This window comes from Primulina eburnea, chromosome 13, assembly GCF_022965805.1.
Source record: "Primulina eburnea isolate SZY01 chromosome 13, ASM2296580v1, whole genome shotgun sequence".
Taxonomy (NCBI): Eukaryota; Viridiplantae; Streptophyta; class Magnoliopsida; order Lamiales; family Gesneriaceae; genus Primulina; species Primulina eburnea.
The window spans coordinates 5,451,001-5,475,585 of record NC_133113.1 but is presented as its reverse complement, the minus strand read 5'-3'; the positions used below and the strand labels follow the sequence as shown (position 1 = coordinate 5,475,585).

At 35.8% G+C, this 24,585-nt stretch overlaps 1 protein-coding gene and 1 long non-coding RNA gene across 2 annotated transcripts; one reads left to right on the top strand and one right to left on the bottom strand.

Annotated features, from left to right (window-relative positions):
• The first annotated feature begins 7,912 nt into the window (after positions 1-7,912).
• LOC140810228 (probable serine/threonine-protein kinase SIS8) lies at positions 7,913-14,491 on the top strand. Its single transcript, XM_073168101.1, has 15 exons — positions 7,913-8,107; positions 9,896-10,269; positions 10,693-10,739; positions 11,542-11,546; positions 11,620-11,803; positions 12,092-12,132; positions 12,518-12,586; positions 12,750-12,850; positions 12,984-13,062; positions 13,195-13,293; positions 13,367-13,435; positions 13,539-13,590; positions 13,663-13,739; positions 13,868-13,962; positions 14,091-14,491. The coding sequence occupies exons 1-15, from the start codon at positions 7,913-7,915 to the stop codon at positions 14,206-14,208; spliced, it is 1,605 nt and encodes a 534-aa protein (XP_073024202.1). The 3' UTR covers positions 14,209-14,491.
• Positions 14,492-16,994: 2,503 nt separating this feature from the next.
• LOC140809511 (uncharacterized) lies at positions 16,995-17,626 on the bottom strand. Its single transcript, XR_012113119.1, has 2 exons — positions 17,381-17,626; positions 16,995-17,279 (listed from the first exon to the last, which is right to left on the bottom strand). It is a non-coding gene; the product is annotated as an uncharacterized lncRNA (long non-coding RNA).
• Positions 17,627-24,585: the final 6,959 nt, after the last annotated feature.

The window sequence follows — 24,585 nt, the reverse complement described above, 5'->3', positions numbered from 1 at the left end:
TCATCAAAAACATGCAACCCGTGAAGCATAAGAGTGGAGAAAAAGCTGTGCAGAATTTTTTTGTAAAATGATGCTGTCATAATTCGGTTTTGGTGTTAAAATCATGAACATGAGATGTTTAAAAATACTTATAGGACTTGATTGAAGAGCAATGAACAATATAAACATGCCTGGAAATTCGTTTAAGGAAGACACAAACTATACGACGGCACGGCGCGGCGGAGATGGAGTTTTTCTTTCTCACTTAATTCTCTTGTTGTTCACGATTTGGCTGCTGGTTTGCACACGGTTCTTGCTGCTGTTTTGTTCTCAGATTTCGAATGAGAGGAGGGGAAAGATACTAAGGAATGAAGGGGATGATATATGGAAAAATAAAGGAATCAAGGAGGGTATATAGATGGTAGAGGCAAGAAGTGAGTTGGATTGCAAATCAAATGATTTCTTTTCCTTCCAAGCTGTACGAGAATTATGGGATTGTGGGGCTATGTGAGGGCCGAAATTAGCTTCTAGAATGCAAGGAAGATTATTGCTTAATTAAATTATTTGGTAGAGGTTAAAAAGTTGGGAGGATATCTACTAGATGATTTTAAGGGAAAGAAAATAAAGAATGAATTGTTAAGTTAATTTAAATCTTTCAAATTAGGGGGATGACCGATTTTTGTTAGCAGAATGGGGTGGGATCTCAATTAATTAATTAATGTAGAAGATTTATTGAGATATAATTATCTCTCAAGAAAATGTATAAGGAAAGAATTCCAATAAATTGTGAGTTGACTACTAAATTTTTAAATTTATTTAAATGGCCGAAATCTTAAGGAAATACAAGGGAAAATATTTCTTAAATATTGAATTTTTAAATCTCTAGGGTTTTATCTACCCATTAAATATTTTAGAGATTAAAGGATTTAATTATTGAACTTTATTTACTACTTATTTCAACTTATTTAAATAATTCTTTAAACCTTCTTTTACAATAAATTTACTTATTATTTATCTTAAATAAATTTCAGGAAATGTTTTCTTAACAGTAAATTTTATCTTTTTACTCCAACTCCGGTCCGGCCTCACTGAATTAACTGAAAAGAATAAAATTTAAACTGCTGGCTAAAATAATTAACTTTAAAAAAAATTAAATATTCATGTAATGAAGTCAAATTAATCTAAAATACTAGAATTATGCATCGCTTATACGTAGTCTAATTACGGGTTCTACACTAATCCTTAACCAACAAGTCCAGACCCTAACCAACCCTACTAAGACCTAGACTGAACCCCTTAAGACCCATTTGGACCAGCCCTACCTACCATGCACTCGAAGCCCTCAACCCACGCACTCCTTAGCCGTGCGATCAAGGGGCGCGACTTCAGTCCATACAAACGAGCCAAGCATAGCTCTGCCCCCTCTAGGACCACCACATAGCCCTTCTAGGTCACATGGTTGCAGCCCAATACCGCACAAGACCCACACCCTTCAAGAATCAAAGAAGCCGAAACCCTAACCCATGAAACCCTAGGTTTCACACTAACCCTTTCCCTTTCCTTTCCAGCTTTGTACCGTGCATCTAAGGGTCCCTAAACCCTCTGAAAATTGACCTTTTTAATAGCCCTAACTTGGTAGCTCCTTTTTGCATATCATAATCATGAATTTCATGCAAGAAAATCAAGGTTTTCCACGTGTTTTTCATAAAATAAAAAATAAATAAGAGGGTATCATATTTTTCATGCAAACATATATATTCACATATAATATGATATGGACGATGAGAAAAGAAGGAATAAGACGTGTTTTTGCGTAATTCACGAACGAAGATTAATTCTAGACACGAAGGGATGCTTCCAGAGAGACGAAGAATCCTTGCTTCGTTTTCTTCCTTCAAAAACCGATGTCACGAAGCAAAAACATGGGTGCATGCGTGCGTGTGTGGTAGGGAGAGAAATCCTATGTTTCTAATTGCTTGAGGTGTGAGTTATGAAGAGTTTTAGGCTTTAGAAACTCAATCTTTTGATATAAATAATTGGGTAGAAATTCGGGCCTAATAAACTTGGTATAATAGGTCCATTAGGCTTATTATAATGTAGGAAATATATTTCGTTTAGGAAAGTTTTTGAAAATATTAATCGATCCTCCAAAAATTCCTTGTTTTTAGTCAAAAATCGATTACCGGTTTAAAATACGATCAATATGTAAAAAAATCTCAAAAGACACCATTTTCATATTTAATATGCCATATATTAAATAATTAAAAATAATAATTTAATAAAAACATTTTCTCTTTACAATCCCCGGTCTCCATTCCTCGGTCGCTTCTCGAATAACCCTTGTAAATACAGTTTTACGCATTCTAATAGAAAACCCTATTTTAAAAATGAAAACATGGATACCACATTTAATCAATGCAATTCAAATAATTTAATTAGGCATTTTCTATTTTTTCCTAGATTTACATGTAGTTGAATTACATTATCGCATTTTGGATCTTATAATTCTGAATGCTACAAATAAACATAATAAAATAAGAGCTTAAATATGCGATTTGTAAACTTAGAAATGCTCGAGAAATGTATCGCAACTGATTGATGATTGTAGATAATTTGTCCAGTATGTTTTCACCAACTTTCTTCAACTGAATCGATCAGCTATATATAGTGCCTCCGATTCTAACAGTCATATTGAATGCATTTAATGACTAATATCCGTTGAATCGTCGTTTAGTTCAAGTTGATGACTTTATCTGACAGTGATACGAAGTATCAGACTGTTCTGCTTTGGTACGAACTATCAATCTGTCGACTAATACTACAACTGATGACGTGACTAACTAATTATGAGTCAACTGGTCGACATATCAGTTCAGCTGGACATCATCCATTCTAATTTATGTCATTTCAGTTTAGAATACTTCAGTTGATAAAGATTTTGCAGTTCAGTTAAGCGAAGTGTTCAGTGCTATTAGCAATTCGTTTACTGAATTTTATGTCATCGGTTTTAAATCTTCTTTCAGTTACGATTTCTTGAAAACGTCAGATCAGTTTGGTTTTTCAGTTCTCTTGTGGATTTAATTGTCAAACCATGAACTTATAATGTTCCAACAATTTGACAAGTGCAAAAAAATATAAAAAGATCAATAAATTGTTCTTGCATAATTAAGTTACTTATTTATTTTTGAAGATCTTTTATTATATGTTAATATCATACATTTAAATTTTAAACGTGTACTATTTATTTTGTAAATATTTGAATTTTTTAAAGTGTTTTTTGGAGTAATTAGTCATTTGGACTACTAAATTTAAATTTTTAAACACATGAAACATATATTATATTTAGATAAAAAAAATTATTATCATGTTTTTATATTACATTATTTTATTATGATTATACTTTTTTATGTTTTGAATTTTCATAATTTTATTTTACTATTTTGTTAAATAATAACATAGATAAAAATCAAATCGAGTTGGTTCGAGTTTGAATTTAGAGTTGTCGTATTGTTTCGGGTTCGAATTGACATATTTTTTTTTACATTTTTTCTTTAACCTGACTTGAGTTCATTTGAATTGACACCCCAAATTATTTCTTTTGTTTAATATTATATTTTTTTGTGCTGAATTTTTTTTGTATTAAAATTTGTGTGTCAAGTGAATCATGAAAAATATGTATATAATGATATTGTAGGTAAATCAAGTATTTATAATTGATTTTAATTAAATTCTCGTAATAAATTGAATAAAAATAATATAGTGGTAAATATCGATTTAATGATAATACCGACGTTCATTTTACATTTAGCATTATTAAATAAGATAATTAAGATCATTGTCCAATAAATAGTCTACAAAACAATGATTTTCTTCCCGCGCGACAATTCGTCGTGTCGCTCACAGCCACGACAGTCAATCACTATACGGGAATCGATTGGCAAGCATAGCACGTTCACCACACGCACATACATGGAGATGTTCTTTGAGTATGACGGAGAACCACTCCTACGCCAGAGCTACGGAAAGCAGACAAAGAAAAAAAAAGAAAAGGTAGGCATGTTAGGGAAAATGATCAAAAAAATCTAAAGGTGGAGAGCGTATAGGGAAAACGTCAAAAGAGTTGTTTTCTTAGCTCCAAGTCACATTTTTTTTTTATTAAACTTTCCATTGATTAGAGATCAGTACACAACAATTCAGATCTATAAATCCATAGAAAATACCTTAAAGGGTAAGAGGATTAGTCATCTTGGTCTAAGATCCGTGTGAAGGTATACTTCTTGTAGATTGCAGAATCCATTCTGATATTGGGTCACCATTGGTTCATTTCATGGTTTTCAAGATTCGACCTTTAAAGGGTTTTAAGAAATCTTGTTAATCCGGGCGTGTAGCTTTAAGATTTGAGTTTTGAAGGGTTTTTCCACCTTGGTGGATTAGTGTGATCAGGATGATTTTTTTACGTTTTTTCGGTTGAATGATTTGATTTCGAGAGCGACTCAAGAAATTTGTTGGTGATGGAGAATAGTGCAACACAGTCAGCAGCGCCAGCGGTGCCGCCAGGTGAGGAGTGTCACGCCCCGAGATCGGGGTTAGTTGACACCGACGTTGCTTGACAATCACACAATCGAAACAACAAGTCTTTCGTAGCACAGTATAAACCGAAAACCAGTTTATAAATCATAATCTCATATAAAATAACGATTGTTTTTACAATATCGAAATCCAACGAAATAGTAAATAATGCGGAAGCCTTTTACAATTCTTTAAATCAGAAAATTCGAAGTAAACATATTACTAATCTGGCAGATCACCAACCCCAAAATTGCTCGGACTCTTCATCCTCAACCTGTTCTTCGTTTTTATCTTGGAGGGGAGAGTAAGGGGGTGGGTATTTTGGGAATACTCAGCAAATGGGGGACTTTGAACACAACATGACTAATTTAATAACATTTTCGAAACATATCATAAACGTACAACATGCTTTTCATAATCGTAACGTAAATTTCATAACATAATAACACTGCGATTTTTCACCTTTCAACGGTTTACTGACGTCAGTCCCTAAGTTTTAATCCTCTAAGGGGGCGAGGCCATAAAACAGTTCTATCCCACTGTTAAGGGCCATATGTTGGAATTCCACCCATTTTCAGGGAATTCTCACAGTGTCAAACATAAACGTAACAACTTTCGTAAAAACGTATAGACAAAACGACGGTACTCGACCGTATTTTTAAACCACAAAACCGAAATTCGTATGCATAAAACCAAAATTTAAAACAGCCCACTTACAGTGTTTGGATGTACTAAAACGTGGTGGCTTGGCTTCGAGAATGGGTCATTCCTTGCTTTACACTCGGCGGCACCTCGGCTTGATCTTTAGGCTAATTTCGGGACGATATTTGGGCAGAGTTTCGGCTAGGGGAGCTGCTGAATTTCGAGAATTTCAGCAAGGGAATTTCGAAAATCTTGAGTAGGGAATGAGTAGGAATGATGGAGTATTTATAGGTGGGTGAGATGAGGCTCAACAAGGTAATCGAATCATGTCCATAATTGCCTCCAAATCACACGGTTGACTCCCCATAATTTTATTCCAATCAAAGCTTATTTGGCTACCAAACTTGTGGGATTTAACCTTGATTCCTTCCCTTTTTTGCTTGGCTCGATATCATGGTGCTAGGTCAAGGGATTTTGAGCCAACTTTGATTATATAGTTTCCAATATACTAGTATCTTTCCATCACAAAGTTTGGGCAACTAATCTAGAGGGATTTCGAAATTTCTTGTCATATCCATTCTCAATTCCTTTTATTTGGTGTGATAGTAAATCTTGTAAATAATCTCCCCCAAATTTTCGAAATCTGCATGGTGTATGGCTATTGACTTGGCAAAACTATTTCCAAAAATTAATATCCTAAGGTGCATATCTTATTGTTATTATTTATACAAAGAATCAAATCCTAAAAATTTCCTTACAATTTTATTAACTAACTTAATGAAAATTTTCGGTTCTCACATCCCTCCCTCCTTATGAGAAGTTTCGTTCTCGAAACTGGAGTTGGCCTGGTCTCCAAATAGGTAGGGATATTCCTTTCCCTTACAATCTACTACCGCATTGTTTCTCGCTAACCAATCCATTCCTAAGATGATATCGAAATCGACCATGATCAACTGTATCAAGTCGGCTCTAAAAATCTAATTACCGATACTGATTTTTCAATCTCTGTAAAGTTCGTCAGTTTCAATGGATCTACTAGTAGGTGTGGCTAGTTGGAAAGGTTCGGTTAGCTTATCGGGCTTACGTCCTAACTTCTTACCAAATCTCTTAGATGTACAAGAATGTGTAGCGCCACAGTCAAATAAGACATAAGCAGGCACTTGTTGAAAAAAATATGGTACCTGACACAACATCGCTTGCCTCATCTGCCTCCTCCTGCGTCATGGCAAACACCCTGGTATTTGGTTTGTGCTCCCGTGGTTTATTGGCATTCATCCCTGAGCTTGACCCGTCTCCTTTACCTCGTCCAGTTGTTTTGTTGCTGGCGGCTGGACAATCTGCCATACGGTGTCCTGGTTTTCCGCATCCGAAGCAGACGCCGCTGGCTCTGCGACATTCTCCCAGGTGGCGTAAGTGGCAAGTTTGGCAAGGCTTAATGGTCTGGTATCCTGAGACAGGCTAAGGCCCTTTAGATGGTTCGCCGGAATGAATCGGTTTCTTGAACGACTGACTGCCATGAGGGGGCTGATCATTCATAGGCCTTTTGTTCCTAAATTCTTTCTCTCTGCGCTGGATATCAGTTTCAGCTCGGATAGCTGCGCCCATCAGGTCGGAAAAATTCGTCGGTTGGTAGACTGCCAAAGCCGACTGTATTCTGCTGTTCAAACCCTTTTTGAAGCGGTGTAATTTCAGAACTTCGTCCGCCATGATTGCCGGAGCATAAGATCCTAAGGCGTTGAACTAGGAGGTGTACTCGACCACTGACATATCTGGGGCTTGAGTAAGATTTTCAAATTCACTCAACTTCTGCAATCTGACTTCCGCCGGATAGTACTGTTTCAGGAAAGCTTCTTTAAAGCGTTGCCACGTGATTGGTCCTGTAGCTGTCATGGCTGGCGAGATTGCTTCCCACCACTTGCCTGCTCGATCTTCCAGGAATGGCACTATCACGTCCACTTTCAGTGCATCCGGGACTTCCAACAGTCGCAGCTGAGTCTCCACACTTTTCAGCCAACTCTGGCTAACCTCAGGGTCGGCAGCGCCACTGAAAGTTGGGCACCTGTTCTTACGGAGGGACTCGTAATGGAACTTGACTCCGTGCTGTGGTGGAGGTGGTGGTGGTTGATTGGCGTTGGGGTTTATTAACCCCTGAAGTGTCGTCGCCACGATCGTGACTATAGCCATTAGGTCCGCTTGATTGAGATTGAACTGAGGTGGAGGTCCGTTGCCTTCTTCATTAGTGTTGTTGTTGTTGTTTTTAGCATAACGGGGGTTGCGGTTTTGCCTTGGAGGTCTACCGGCCATTTCCTACAATTTGAACGTTCCTAAGAATTTGTTGTACGAGTAAAGTTCATACAATAGATTGCGTAGAAGTAAATTGAAATCAATGGGACAAATAAAATATTTTATTGATTTCTCAAGCAGAACAAAAATAAACGAACATGACCAATAAAAATGAAATAAATGTACTGAATGAAATATGACATAATAAAACGTCAAAGTCATATAGAGTTCAATAATGAAAATAAATAAAAATTCGAAAATTTCCAAAAATGAAAAGTTTTGAGATAGACATACGGATTCGAAGGGTATATCGAGAGGATTCCAGAACAGTCGACGGAACCGAATTCGGAGTTTTCTACGAAAAATATCGAAGGACATAAGCTGGCGGGTTGACTCGTTGACTCGGCCGGGTTGACTCGCCGGGTTGACTCGCCGGAGTATGGTCGGAGCAAAGGCATGCGTCGGCGAAGGGGTCAAGATGACGGAACCGGTGGTGGCACGGCAAGAATCGGTCGGAAAACTACCTAATTTGGCCGGAACTCGCTCAAATTCGGTGGACTCACTTGAAATTGGGCGTTTCCGATTCATTGGTTCGATCTCAAAATTGATTGGTGGAAGACGTTACCCATGGATAGTATTATGTTTGGGTAAAAGGAATTTATAATCGGAGTAAGATTTGTAGGGTAATTGGACAAAATGATTTTCGGGTTAGGGTTCATACGCCATATCCGTAGATCTGAAATTCCCGTTGCATCCGAATGCGACATCTGAAATTGTTTGAGGGCTTTCGTTCGTCTCATTGAGGCGGTCCTAGATCTGGTCTCCGATCAAAGAAACACCACCGGAAGCGGCCGGAATCGACGAAAAACTCGGCGGCGCGCGTAGGGGCTGTTTGGCCGAATTTTTTTTTTTTCAAAATTCGATTTTTTTTTTCCCACTCGGATTATGAACCTGGCAGCTCTGATACCACTTAAATGTCACGCCCCGAGACCGGGGTTAGTTGACACCGGCATTGCTTGACAATCACACAATCGAAACAACAAGCCTTTCGTAGCACAGTATAAACCGAAAACCAGTTTATAAATCATAATCTCAGATAAAATAACGATTGTTTTTACAATATCGAAATCCAACGAAATAGTAAATAATGAAGAAGCCTCTTACAATTCTTTAAATCAGAAAATTCGAAGTAAACATATTACTAATCTGGCAGATCACCAACCCCAAAATTGCTCGAACTCTTCATCCTCAACCTGTTCTTCGTTTTTATCTGGGAGGAGAGAGTAAGGGGGTGAGTATTTTGGGAATACTCAGCAAATGGGGGACTTTGAACACAACATGACTAATTTAATAACATTTTCGAAACATATCATAAACGTACAACATGCTTTTCATAATCGTAACGTAAATTTCATAACATAATAACACTGCGATTTTTCACCTTTCAACGGTTTACTGACGTCAGTCCCTAAGTTTTAATCCTCTAAGGAGGCGAGGCCATAAAACAGTTCTATCCCACTGTTAAGGGCCATATGTTGGAATTCCACCCATTTTCAGGGAATTCTCACAGTGTCAAACATAAACATGACAACTTTCGTAAAAACGTATAGATAAAACGACGGTACTCGACCGTATTTTTTAACCACAAAGCCGAAATTCGTATGCATAAAACCAAAATTTAAAACAGCCCACTTACAGTGTTTGGATGTACTAAAACGTGGTGGCTTGGCTTCGAGAATGGGTCGTTCCTTGCTCTACACTCGGCGGCACCTCGGCTTGATCTTTAGGCTAATTTCGGGACGATATTGGGGCAGAGTTTCGGCTAGGGGAGCTGCTGAATTTCGAGAATTTCAGCAAGGGAATTTCGAAAATCTTGAGTAGGGAATGAGTAGGAATGATGGAGTATTTATAGGTGGGTGAGATGAGGCTCAACAAGGTAATCGAATCATGTCCATAATTGCCTCCAAATCACACGGTTGACTCCCCATAATTTTATTCCAATCAAAGCTTATTTGGCTACCAAACTTGTGGGATTTAACCTTGATTCCTTCCCTTTTTTGCTTGGCTCGATATCATGGTGCTAGGTCAAGGGATTTTGAGCCAACTTTGATTATATAGTTTCCAATATACTAGTATCTTTCCATCACAAAGTTTGGGCAACTAATCTAGAGAGATTTCGAAATTTCTTGTCATATCCATTCTCAATTCCTTTTATTTGGTATGATAGTAAATCTTGTAAATAAACTCCCCCAAATTTTCAAAATCTGCATGGAGTATGGCTATTGACTTGGCAAAACTATTTCCAAAAATTAATATCCTAAGGTGCATATCTTATTGTTATTATTTATACAAAGAATCAAATCATAAAAATTTCATTACAATTTTATTAACTAACTTAACGAAAATTTTCGGTTCTCACAAGGAGCTTCTGAAGAAGATTCACGAATTAGAATTGGGACATGCCCACTTGAAGCAAGAGATGTCTAAGCTCATCACTTCATCCGCAGCTGAAATTATGGCCGCTGGTTATCGTCAAAAGCACAGGGCTCAATCGGTTTCCCCCCAGCGAACCCCTCGGAGGAGGGCGGGTGGCGGAGATGGTGCTCTAATAGCTACGTGGAAAAAGGGTTCTGCATCGTTTCGTCATGCGTCCCCGCTGCAGAGGGAGAATAAGGAAGCGTGGAGTGGTGGTGGTTCGGCGGCTGTTAAGTTCACAGATAAACAGTATTTGAATATATTGCAGTCAATGGGGCAGTCAGTGCATATATTTGATCTAAATTGTCGGATAATTTACTGGTTAGTTGGGGAAACTGAACTGCACTTTCTTCTTTTGGACAGTTTTTGCTTTCTAGTTTTGGACAAGTATTGACTTTTGTGCCCGTTATCATATTTGAGGGAATTGATTGGTTTGGATTTAATTTTTTGGATTCATCATGTGGATATGTGGAGCTGTGTTGGTAATGCATTTCATGTTCAATAGTTGGGGATAGATACTTAGTTGTTTATTCTTATGTGTTTGTCTGTTAATTTAAGCTCCTAATTGTAAATGTAAATCCACATCATATATATAAAAAAATAGAGATTGAAAAAATCAATGGATTATTATTCCAATTGATTGGTCCGGGGATGTCTTAAAGTTTGATATTTTTTGAACTGAAAATTGAAATCACGGATTGATTCTCTATTTCATTCGAGTAAGGTTCTCTCTACAATTTGCAGGAATAGAAGTGCTGAAAATCTCTATGGATACTCAGCCTCGGAGCAGGGCCGATCCTAACAATATTTGGGCCTGAGTCTAACTTTTAAAAAGAGGTCTCTAAATCATAATGTGTGTTCATATATTTTTTAGTTCCATAGCAATTTTTCAAATATAATCAATACGTCAAAGACAATATAAAAAACTAAAAGAATAAAAATATCAAACATGTCCAAACGATCACTAAAAACAACCCGCCTAACAGTTTTAGAGCTAAAAATACTAATCTAAGTCTGTATAATCAAGTTGTTCAGTAATTTCTTTCCAATCGATAACATAGCCAATCCATTCAATCTTTCTCGTGACACGGTTGATCAGAGAAAAGTTTTGATGAGCTTTATCTTTGAGAAACTTCGCTCTGCACTTGCTACTGTGACCGGGACAGTCAACAAGATTTTATAAGCAATATGAGGATTTGAAAGCCGGATAAGCATTACATCTACCAAAATTTCAGTCAAAAAGCATAGATTATAGATATCATATAAAGCCCCGAAGAAAGTAAAAAACTACAATAAAAAATTATAAGTCCGAACAAAACAAATACAAGAAAATAGACTTACAGCTCCTCACAGGTCTTTCAATCAAACCTAGAGACGACGCAATGACTGGAGTCGATTAAGGCTTGTCTACGTATGAATATTGGAGAAGATTTGGGAATAAATAGATAACAAGCTAAGCAAGTTCCATTTAATAAATAAACTTAGTTTTGGACTATCTAGTAACTAGTATTATATATAATAATTTTTTTAAAAAATTTTTGGGCCCCAAAAAAGAGATGGGCCTGAGTCATTGACTCATTTGCCTCTTAATAGGCACGGTCCTGCCTCGGAGGCTTTGGAGCAGGATGCCGTTGAGCTATTAACTGATCCTAAAGATTTTTCAGTTGCTAGCAACATTGTCCATCGAGTGATCTGGGTCCTGGGTCCTCTTCGGCCAATGTTAACAGCACCAGCAGTGCAAGCAGTTGTGGAAGTACCAGCAGCAGTGCTGTAAATAAAGTGGATATGGATTCGGACAGCTTGGATTATGAAATCTTGTGGGAGGACTTAACTCTTGGAGAACAGATTGGGCAAGGTTAGTGGATTTTATTTGTTATTGTGTCAACCATTATTCTTTAAATCATCATTTGTTTTCTTCTCTATATGCACCAGGAACCTGTGATTTAAAGCAAACTTATATAAAGTTTGGAGTGCTTGAAAGTTCACTGATAAATTTTTGCTACTTTTTGTCTGCAACATATTGCTTATACACGTGCTGATATTTCTGAGTTGACATTTTTTCTGATGTTTACTATAACCAGTTGTTTCTTGTTTTGGAATAATAACTTTGTGAACCCCTTACATCTTCAATTTGTTTTGGCAGGTTCTTGTGGAACTGTATATCATGCTCTGTGGTTTGGATCAGTATGTTCTTCGGCCCTTCTTTAAGAAATCTCCTCTCTAGCCCCAAAATTTTACAATTTAAGCATCACCAATTTCCATATTATAGCACATGAAGTGAAGTTTTATTCTTTGAATCATCTAATTTTCTCAAATCCTTGGAATAGTACCTTCTTCAGTTAGAAATTATTTTTTATTTGCATTCCAAAGAATCTCGCTGCTGCAGTTTTGGCTTGAGTCATCACCTCTGCTAATTTTGAGCTATCATATATTAGTTTCTTGTTTTACGTTTCAAAGTACAAAAGCGTTTGTGCTTGTATGTTAATGGTGCATTTTTTCTCAACTTAGTTCCTTGCTGTCCTAGTAAACGCCCATATCTCACGATAGACCAAAATTATACATTGTGCAGGATGTCGCTGTCAAGGTATTCACCAGACAAGAATATTCGGATGATTTGATATTTTCCTTCAGACAGGAGGTAGGCATGCAATTATTGTAGGTTTTGATCCACGATTTGTGATATTTATTTGATATGCCTACTCATGCATCCACATCCCTAGAGATATAAACAGTGTAATCCTGAAAATGGATATTACAAGGTCAATATGAACCATTTTAAGATTTTTTGTTTGTTTTTTAAGGTTTCTCTTATGAAAAGACTCCGTCATCCAAATATTCTGCTCTTTATGGGTGCAGTCGCTTCACCTCAACGGCTTTGCATTGTCACAGAGTTTCTTCCACGGTGTGTTCTCTACATGTATCTTACTCTATTACATCATCACTTCATTATATTCCTTACGGTTTTATGGCACCTTCATTGATTAATCTATGAGCACTTTAGCACTGATTTAATTTACATGCTTGATTTAATCTAGGGGGAGTCTGTTCCGTTTACTACAAAGGAATGCTACAAAACTGGACTGGAGACGGCGTATTTTCATGGCTTTGGATATAGTAAGTGCTGATCCTCCCCTTTTGCGGCTAGACTGCTAGGGAATGGTAAAATTTCAACATTTTTTGGAGGACTAGAAACTTGTTAAGATATAAATCGTTCATAATTATCATTGCGGGTTCATCTTTTTGCAGGCACGTGGTATGAATTATCTTAATCATTGTAATCCACCTATTGTTCATCGTGATTTGAAGTCGTCCAATCTTCTTGTCGATAAGAACTGGACTGTCAAGGTCAGTCTCTGCATCTCTTCTCATGCGTTGTCAAGCCTTTCAATGATTCATGTGAATGTGAATTTTTGAATAGGTTGGTGACTTTGGTTTGTCGCGTCTTAAGCATGAAACCTATTTGACAACAAAAACCGGGAAAGGAACGGTACTTGTCTGGAACTTATGGCTCTTTCTGTTATGTTATTGCACTTCAAAGTGCTTCGTGATCTTTAATGTATAAAGTTGACAAACTACTTTTGGAAATGCAGCCTCAGTGGATGGCTCCAGAAGTTCTTCGTAACGAACCTTCGGATGAGAAGTATGGCCAAGTGGATACCATAATTGAATATGTTTTTTGCCTGAACTGCAATCACGAAAATCTTCGTTTCTGAACACGTTGCTTCTTGTTTGTTATTCTATGGGAACTTGTCACACAAAAGATCCCTTGGGAGAATCTCAATTCGATGCAGGTACTGTCTGTTTCTGGAAAACTTATTTAAAAGTCAGATTGGGGAACGGACTTTTTTGTGCTTCTCGAAGTGGTCAAATCTTCTTTGGTATCTTTCAACATAGGCTAAGTTCTCAGTGATTCTTGCAGGTAATTGGGGCTGTTGGCTTCATGAATCGACGTCTAGAGATGCCAACAGATGTCGATCCGCAGTGGGCATCCATTATTGAGTCCTGTTGGCTGACGTATATATTTATATTATATATTCTTTACAATCTGATGTTCTCCTCGGAGTTTTTTAATCCTCTGTATCAATACATCTTTTTGTTTCATAAATTTTTCTAACAAACGGACTGTTCTGGTGTGTTTTCAGTGAACCACAACTCCATCCCTCTTTCCAAGAATTAATGGAGAAGCTGAGAGAAGTGCAGAGACAATACGCAATTCAGTTTCGAGGTGCTTCGGGAGATGCCAGCCAAAAAGATCTGTAGACCGGTGTTCGACCCTGAGCTCTTATGATACAATTGGCAGCAGCAGCAGATTTGTTAAACAATGTTTTTTTTAGATGCCATTTTGTGTTGTAGACATCAAGCGTGCTGTATGGTTCATCGATCTTCTTTTGGCTACTCGATATTACGTTAGCATTTGATGTGTGACTTTCTTGTTATTTTGTGCGAGTCTTCATGGGAGGAAACACTGTGCGTTGTGGCAGGTGCAATGGGTTATGTTATAGTTTCAAGTCTCTCTCTTTTAGATTTTTGGGTGAATTTGATAACAACTTCATGCAATGAAGTTGTAAGTAAATGAAAAGAATTTTGTTTTGTTTGCAACGATTTTTTTTGTTAAGATTTTTGGGTACGATGATACATCACACCCTAGACATTTCGTAATGAAATTATTTTGTGCATCACAAATTTAGGAGATCAATTTATTGAATTACATAGTGTTTTTTTTCTTAGATTAAAAAAAGAGTAAAACTGTTCATTCACATAAAAATGTATGAATTATCCTTTTATCAATAACACAAAACAAACAAATTAAATCCTCAACTCATTAAATCGCATTATTCCACCAATAATCCATACCAGCCGTATCAAGTCATCTATCACTAGAGAACTAATCACCAATATGCTACCAATCACGCACACCCTAAAGGACAACGATGCGTGTAAATTATATACTGTGATACTGTATGGAATGCAGCAAGCCCATTTTGGAATGAAGAACACAACATTTCAAAGATCTTAAAAAAATTCTGCTATATTTCAGACTACGGTGGTCGCAACATGGGATCAAGATCCGGAATTTGAAGCTTAGATGGAAAAGAAAAAAATAATAATTCAACCTGTTAGGATCGATTGGAAAATAGTCAAGTGTTTATTCAACCTCATTTCTAAACACTTTCAGTCACCCAACCAATCCTAACAAGTGATAACAGAGCTTGAATCAATCTTGTTTTTGTTACTTTCTATTTATGCAATCTGAATACCATGTCATTCTTCAACAAAATTCCAATGTATTCCAGAGAAGAATTTGATTATTGGAAGAGAAGAATGCTGGCTCATTTAGCTGTACAAGACGATGATATGTGGTATGTCATAACTGACGTACCAATGAGAATATTGAAAGTAAATAATGTTGTTGCCATAACTGAGGGTGCACCTCATCGCATCGACAAACCACGTGAAGAGTGGACAACAGAAGATAAAAGAAAAGTCAATCTGGATAATGTGGCTAAAGACATTCTGTACAATACTCTGGACAATATTACTTTCAACAAGATAAAGATGTGCAGAACAACAAAAGAGATCTGGGAGAAGTTGATTCATCTATGCGAGAGCAATGAGCAGATAAAAGAAAACAAACTCTCAGTTGTTGTTCAGAAGTTCGACAACATTAAAATTAAGACTGGAGAGTCCATGAATGAGTACGATGAAAGAGTAAGCGGCATTATAAATGAACTGGATGCACTTGAAAAAGTGTATTCAAACAAAGAAGTTGCGCTGAAGGTGGCTAGAGGCATTCCCAAAGAATGGGATGTCAAGACCATGTCTATGAGAGAGTCAAAGGACCTGAATAATGTTGAATTACATGATTTATTTGCTGATCTCAAAGCTTGTGAGTTCGAGCTGCAGACAAGATAAGGAAAACCTTCTACACCAGCAGTTACAACTGCCCTTAGGGCTATCAAACTGGAATCAATCCGCTGAGTAATGACGCCATGTCATTATTTGTGAAGAAATTTGGTAAATTCATGATAAGAAACCAAGGTTCATTCCAGAGGCAATATCAGAAAAACAACTCTAAGGAATAACCAAATTCTTGCTATAATTGTGGCAAGCCAGTACATTTTATTGCTGACTGTCCTAAACCGAAGAAGGACAGTAGACATTCAACTGAAAATGGAAGAAATAAGTTGAATACGAAAGAAGAGATAGGAATGACAAAAGGTCATTCAAAAAGAGACATGACGTTCTGCTAGCTGAAGAAAACAAATCAAAATGGGCTGAGACTGACAGTGAAGAGTCAGAGGTTGAGAGCTCGAGCAGCTCCAGCGATGATGAAGAAGAAGTTAAATGCTTAATGGCAAATGAAGCAGAACTGGAGTCAACAAGTGAACAGGTATTTGACATCAGCTCTACTGATTTTAAACGTGAAGAACTCATTTCCACACTGCATGACATGGTAAATGAGTATCACAAACTTGCTCGCTCTTTTGAAAAAGCCAAAGCTGAGCAAACTGATCCTAAAGACAACAAAACTGAAACTGACGAGTCAGTTGAATTGTTGAGTCTGAGAAGGGAGATTGCAAAGCAAAAAGCTGAAATTACTGAGAACCAATCCTTGATTCAGCAGTTAAAAACTGAAATTTCAAAACAAACTGATCTGATTCAAGCATGAAACAAGTCATCAGTCACTCTGACTGAAATGCAGATTTTACAAAAATCAGTTGCTGACAAAAATAGTTTGGACTTTAATAGCATTGATGAAACCTCTGCAAGTGATACAATGCCAAAGTTGAATTAGAAAAAAAAAAGAAATACATTAACTTTGTGAAATCAACCGTGGTACAAGAAATCTTTGAACCAAGTAAACCTAATGTCCAACCGATTGAACACAAGAACAAAGCTAAATGGTTTGAAATTAGATATAACCCTGAGAGTCCAACTGATTCACGAAGCTGGTTACCTAAACGGTTCAGCTACAAAAATCAACATTCTAAGAATGGCTATTAAAATTATTACAACTGTGAGTCATTTCAGAAGAGATATCGGAAGAACAATCAGTTGAAAAAGTTTAAAATCATATGAAGTGACAAATATATGATATATAAAAAAAAACACTTTGTAATTCAGTAAATTGATCATAAATTTATATAACAAATTTAGGATCAATTCTATTTCACCCAAATAGAGCAACAATCTCGACAACTATATGTTTCTCCCAACCAGATAGCAATATTCAAATATAAAAGGAAAAACGAAAAAGGAAATCTCATAAGGAACCTCAATCTGGCTGCTTGAATGTCGGCTTCTTTTGATGCATAGATTGAAGCCATTGCCTGAAACCAAAAACCCACAAAAAAATCAAAACAATAACAAAAACCCATAACCTAATACGATCAATCCAATTCAATAAATGAGCTTAACGGAGAGAATCGACCTCCTGGACTCGGGTAGAATCGAGCTGGCGATCCTCCACTCGATCAGTGAGTTTGTCGAAGGCTTTGCTCTGCTGCTGCATGTCTTTCGAGTCCACCGCCACCTCAACTCCTTCATCCCGTCCTTCCATTTTCCCTTTTCCTTTTACCTTTTTCCTTGGATTTTCAAGAAGAGTGTTTGTTAGCAGTGATTCAATCGTGGGAGCAGTCGTACGATGAAAATAGACAACTGTGCCCTAGTATTTTTTCATCTTTTGGGCTTATAAATTGGGCTTTGATATGATATTATCCGACCAAATTGTTTCATTTTTGGTCTCGTTTACGTATGGGTTGTGACATTTTTAATTTTATAACTTCATTTATGGTCATTTAATTTTGATTCGACGTTCAATTTTAGTCATTCCTGTTAAATTCATAAAATCAATCGACTAATTTCATTTTTTTTATAATTACGTACACACGTGTATGTTACCAAATAATTTTTTAACTATATAGTTATAAAAAATACTATGATATTAGTTATTTAATTACACGATTTAAATCTGTCAAAAAAAAATTTAAAAATTACACGATTTAAATGAGACTGATTAAAATTGATTATTGAAATACAGTTACGAGATTATGATTGATTCAATAAAAGATATGCGACTAAAAATGTTAAACACCGACATATACATGACCAAAAATTGATATTTATCCAAAAAAAAAAAAAACAATTATTAAATTTCGTATGGTTGGCTTGGTTAAAATGATGAACATTTAAAAAATTCCTTATAAAAATAATGAGATCGGGTCATTGAAATTGGTTCGCAAATGAAGACTGATTATAATTTGAATTTCAAATAACTCCAATGTACGAGAATTTGGAAGCCATCGTATTGATTATAAAAAGGTGTAAAATACCCTGAGGGAGATTCGAAATTTAACAGACCCAAAAACATTTAGACATATACAAAGATCTGGGTCTTTTTTGATATATTGTACACTTATCGTACACGTTTATGTGAAAATCGATAAGGTGATACTCACACATTGGATGTGATGAAACATAGAAAAATTGTACATCTATAGATGGGTAACACCTCATTGATGCTCACATAAGTGTGCACAGTAAATATATAACATATCAAAAATGAAATCTAGATATCGATTTGATTTTTTTAAACAAACAAAAAAAAATTATGTCCTTCCATTCAAAAGCAATTTTCGTTGTATTTATTTAATATATTTTCATTTGGCCACATTATTTCATTTCTTAAGTAACGTTAGGGTTTAGGACAGAAAAATATATTAAAATAAGTGTAAATCAAAAACTTAATTAAATAACACAAACGACGAAAACAACAACATGCAATAATTAAATAATAATAATCTTTATTCCTTTAATAATCTCTTATAATAACTTTTTATTAGATGGAATAAAATACCTTCAAAATTATCGATTGATAAAAGAAGAACAAGAGTTACGTACGTTGGGTTGCTGCTTTCTTTTTGCGCTATATATTAATTACTCTTTTGATATCCTCTTGCTTGAGGTCTCTTGATGGATGGATAAGTTGATTTTTAGCATTAAAATGAAATGCAGATCGACATTATTTTATCAAATCTTGCATTACCTTAAAACACAGAAAGAGTTGAACTTTATTTATGATTTTCGAGGCTCATTGTGCACGAGGACATGGCACGTTGTCGATGAAAATAGATTATGGTTTTTTTATGTTACAATTATTTTGATTGATTATTGCCAATTTTAGTAGATTGACTATTAATCTTTACATTCATTTGGTAAAATCTTGATATGAATTTACATTCGACACGCCTTAAAACTTAAACAAGTTTTATTCAATTTAATTATATTTCTTTACATCTTTCACATATTAGATAGATAGGTTATCAATTTATTCATGTGTTATATTACACATAACCAATGTGTCAGTCTCATGTATTACGTTACACACTTGACACATGTACATCTATACCTAATAATAATAATAATAATAATAATAATAATAATTGTTTGATTGTAATCTCTTGGTTTTACTGACAACAAATATTCTCTAACTATTGTAGGATTCAACCGTATTTTTAATGTATTTACGGGTGTTGGAACTTGAGTTCAAGAAGCCTAACAACATTACTTGCAACCGGACTTCTCAAACTGGATCACATCGTGCATTCAACTAGATAGAACATCTAGCTAGATCATCTCCAAGACCAGACTACTAAAGTACTACCGCCGGACATAATCTAGTCCAACCAGACTTTACAAGTCTCAATGCATTGGTCTTAGAGCCGGACTTCTCAAAGAGAAAAACAATCATGCCTACCAGATCAGTTATATCAGAAGATCTTTTTGACCAATCATACATAAGATACAAAGTTATCAGAAGACTAGAATTTCTCACAACTAGACAATGAATTGTGTTAATTGTCCCACATCGGTTGGATAAATAACCTGAGAGTTGTATATATGGACTTGGACAATCCTCCCCCCTTGAGCTAGCTTTTGGGGTTGAGTTAGGTCCAAGTTCCAATCTTCACAAATTGTTGTAGTTTTCTCTCTCGTGAGATCAACTTTTTAGAGCTGCTTGTTATCATTTTTCGTATTGCAGCAAAAAATCATTCCAACAGCTTACGATAATTCAATAAATTACTAAAACAAAGTTTCTTTTGCATCAGATAAACAAATTTGAACGTTGCAAAGATTTGAACAATATAATCAAGAGTACTATAAATTGAGAGTGTTTATTTGAAGATGATCAAACAACTTACAAGTTTACAAGGTCTCAATTTTCTCAAGATTTCCGAACACAATTATTTTAAAATTCTTATACCGCTCACAAGCATTCACGTTCATGTTTATTACAGATCGTCAAAGATCAACCAAGGCTTATCACAACGTCTCAAGCCGTTGTTTAATCATTACCTTCGAGTTGTTGAATTGATTGAATCTGAATATTCATTTACATTTATAGTTGTTGTATTGATGTTTAAGTGGAACTTTGAGTTTTAAATTAGGAAAAAGATAAGTTTTAAATTCAAATGCGTTTGTGCAAATTATTTTAAAACCAAAGTCTTTTGGTGAATTCATTCTTAAGTAGAAGAAGAAGAGACGTAGAAGAATTAACCCTAGAACTTCCATATAAATTTATTATGTTTCTTTCATTACCGCAGTTAATGTTATTCGGTTTACTTTGTAGAAGCTTAGTCATTTAATTATAACGTTATTTAATCCAACTGGACCTTTCCTCAATTTGAAAATCACTTTTAAGTAGTCCAGCAGCATCTGTTCGGTCGAGAAAAAGGACTTTTAAAGTTAATAACTGTTAAGTTCTGTTTCAAAACCATCTCAAGTCAATATAATTAGAAACGAGCTATAAGATTTTATTCATCCTCTCTAAACCCGATCCTAAAAGTGGTATCAAATAGAGCGGTTTTTATCGAATTTGATAAATATATTCATGGCTTCCTTTAACAAGATTAAAATGTTCTCGAAAGAAGATTATGATGAGTTGAAAATTAGTATGCAGGCACATATTTCTGCTTAGGATTATGACATGCAGTATTTCATCACAGATGGACCTATGAATATCTTCAAAACCAACACAAAAATTTCCATAATAGAAGGTGGAGCTTAGATGGTGGATAAGCACTCATCTGAATGGACACACAAGGACAAGATAAAGGTCAATTTCGGCAATGTTTCCAATGATATACTATATAAGACTCTAGAAAAGAACATGTTTAGAAAAATTAAGATGTTTTGAACTACAAAAGAAATTTAGGAGAAGTTAACTTAGTTTTGTGAAGGTAATGACCAGACCAAATAAAACAAACTCACTCTATCCATGCATAAATTTTACAACACCAAAATGTAACCAGGGAAAACCCTAAATAAGTTTGATGTGTTTTTGTAGCATTGATATTGAGCTTTCCGCTCTTAGCTAATAATACACTAATCATGAGCTTGTTTTGAAGGTAATGCGAGCTCTGACTATAGAATGAGATGTAAAGACAATAGTCATGAAGGAATCAAAAACTCGACAAGCTTGAGCTCCATGATCTTTTTACAGACCTTAAGACATATGAATTTGAGTTGGGCATCCAGATTAAATAAAACTTGCATCCCAGCCAGCCAAAGCTCTAGCCACAAATTTTGTTGCCCCACTGGTCATCGAAGAGCCTCAACTCAAGAAATCTGTAGAATATATTATCAATAAGATTATGTCATTGTTTGTCAATAAGTTCGGTAAATTTATGTGTAAAGATAAATCTATATTTTTTAAAACATATCATAAAATGGACCAATCAGATGATCGTCAAGTATGTTTTATCTTTAAAAAAAAAGGTCATTTTATTGCAGATTGCAACAAGCCTATGAAGGATTAAAAGAAGCCACATGAGAAGAAAAGATCCAAAGATGAAATGAAGCCATTCAAGAAGAAAATATATCAAAAGGTTCTTGTTGTTTAGGAAAGCAAAAAGAAAATGAGCGAACACAGAACCAAAAACATCCAGCTCAGAGACCTCATCAAGTGGTAATGATGAAACCAATTCAATGCCTAATGGTTGATGCAGAACTGGAAACAGATATTAATGAGGTATTTGAATTAGTTCCGATGAGTTTACACGAGAAGATCTTGTTACTGCACTGCATGACACGGTAAATGAGTAGAAAACACTCTCACGGTCATTTGAGGAGTTAAGACAGAGAATAAAAACCTAAAATATAAGTCAAGTGGCTCAAGATACATGCAACAAAAGGAACTTGACAGTCATGGGGTAAAACTAAATCAATTAGCAACTGAGAACGATAACATGCAAGAAATGTTCCATGAAAATTTGAATGAAAATAAAAAGTTGATAAAGTCGATCAACTCTTGGAAAAAGTCTTCCACTTCTTTGGAAAAGATGCAAGAGTTGCAGAACCCGGATGGTAGAAAAAAAGATGCAAGAGTTGCAGAAACTAGATGGTAGAAAAATTATCATGGGCTATGACAACAAGGGCCGAAGCTTGTCAGAAGCAAGTACTCAATCGTGTTTGGATAAAGTCAAATCTAAAATGATAAATCTTGTCCATTCTAACATGATATGTGAACATGATGAGCCGGAAGTTCAAAAAAATCGGATTATATCTTACGAGAACATGGTTAAGAATATGAGACTAGGATACATTGAACATGAGAGTTTTAATCCCGACAGGACTTGGCTAAAGCAGAGACAAGGCTCAACTGGATAGGATTATGAGTCTAGTTCCGGTCGGTCTAGCAAAAAATCTTGACTATTCGGACTTAACTATGTGAAGGGTACATCAAACCGACACAAAAACTACATTACAGTTCAAAAAATATATATAATGAATAGTAAAAATGACTGAAGCAAACAACATTCGGTGAAAACAAAGACACATCATAGCATCCCACATTTTTGTGCACAACGACACATTCTTTTGGACATATACATGGGTATACCATTAGGATAATTCAAGTGTGGGTCTCGAAAGGGATAATTCGACCAGGACTCAACTAGATGAGGGTACCAAAAGATTATTTCAATGACTGCAGGTACTAAAGAAGAAGAAAATCAAAGTATCTACTTGGTATCTGGACAATGGCTACCCCAGACACATGACCGGAGATTCCAAATTGTTGTCAAAAATTATGGAATGTAAAAGAAACAAAAATAACCTTCAAAGACAATTCGAAAGGTAAGGTTGCAGGTAAGAGTATAATTATTCATGAAAAATTATTATTAAATATGTTTTTCTAGTTGACAATTTGCCCTCTCTAAAGAACCTATCAGCTCCACTTTCAAGAAGAAGGAATTGAAGGTGTAACTTCAGATGTTGGATGATGTCGTAGCCAAGTTTTTGTTGGCTGAGGCGGAGATTTTGACACTATTACAGTTGAAACGTTTCTGGTCATGACCATCATTGCTTCGAGGATCAACATAAATTGGTCAGAAATTTTGTTTGAAACTTTTTCTACCATGGTGAAGGGAGATAACCTATCTCAAGGTTAAGCCATGCAAATATACTTATTCTTTATCTTTTTCAACCAAAGCTGGCCGAAGCTCCTCCCTCTAATGCACTCAAGGTGTTCGATGTTTCTACTATGAAAGCATACACCAAGAAGAATCTGCCAACCGGAAAAGAATTTTGGCAGTAAAGAATAAGAAAGGGTCAAACAAGAGTCCTAGAACAAGACCTGGCAAGAAAATACACCAACTAAGGGGCCGGTTAAAAAGAATTTACATTTGGTTGAGAGCATTTTGGAATAATATAAAGAGGATGTGCCTCTTAGAAAACTGTCCACGGCTTCCAGAAAGTAGGCGACTCCAATAAAAGATCCGACCGAAGATAATGAAAAGAGGCACAAGACAAAGAAATTTTGATTGGTGAAACATATCTCCGAGCCGATCCGGTTTGCCCCTATTCCGACCGCGTGTCTGCCCATTATGATGAGTGACATTAAAATTATTGAACTCAATGTTACATGAACTAACTCACAGCTACCCAATATTGATCCCAAGGCTAAAGGAAGGACAAACTTGAGTCAGAGCCGCTCTATATATCTACAGCTCAAACAACAATTAATCTGTCCATCAAGCAAATTTAGGAGTTAATGAAGAAAAAGGTTCAAGAGCTTTTATCGAAGGAAAAACTATCGAGCCACAATCCTCCATAATATTGTCAAGCTTGAGGATGACATTCTCTGATGGGGAGAAACTGAGAATGTTTCTGAGGCACTTGGCAGAAGGGACTTCGTAAGATTACAACTGAAGGAAAGCTTGTTGAGGGTCCTGATTTAAAAAAAAGAGACAATTTTGACCCTCACTTCCAGAAAATTGGTGATGATTCTGCAGTTATCCAACAACTTGATATGGATGCATTTCAACTTTCCATGCAAGTTCAACTCAAAAGGGAAGAATATATGCTACCAACTCTCCATGTAAGTATTACTGTGGCGTACCGTACTTTAGCTACTTAAAATTTGCGGAAAAATTAAAAATTTTCTTAAACATAAAATATCCTTTCAAATGGTGATCAGGTACAACGCTTGCTAAAGAAGATACTTGTTCAAAACATCGTAAATCAAGACATAAAATCAGAGTATTTGATCATTTCATAATGTTGGAACCTTTCAAGTTCGCAATCTTTGCTTAATTTTGATGTTAACAAAACTTGTTATTTTGTTTCTAATAATCT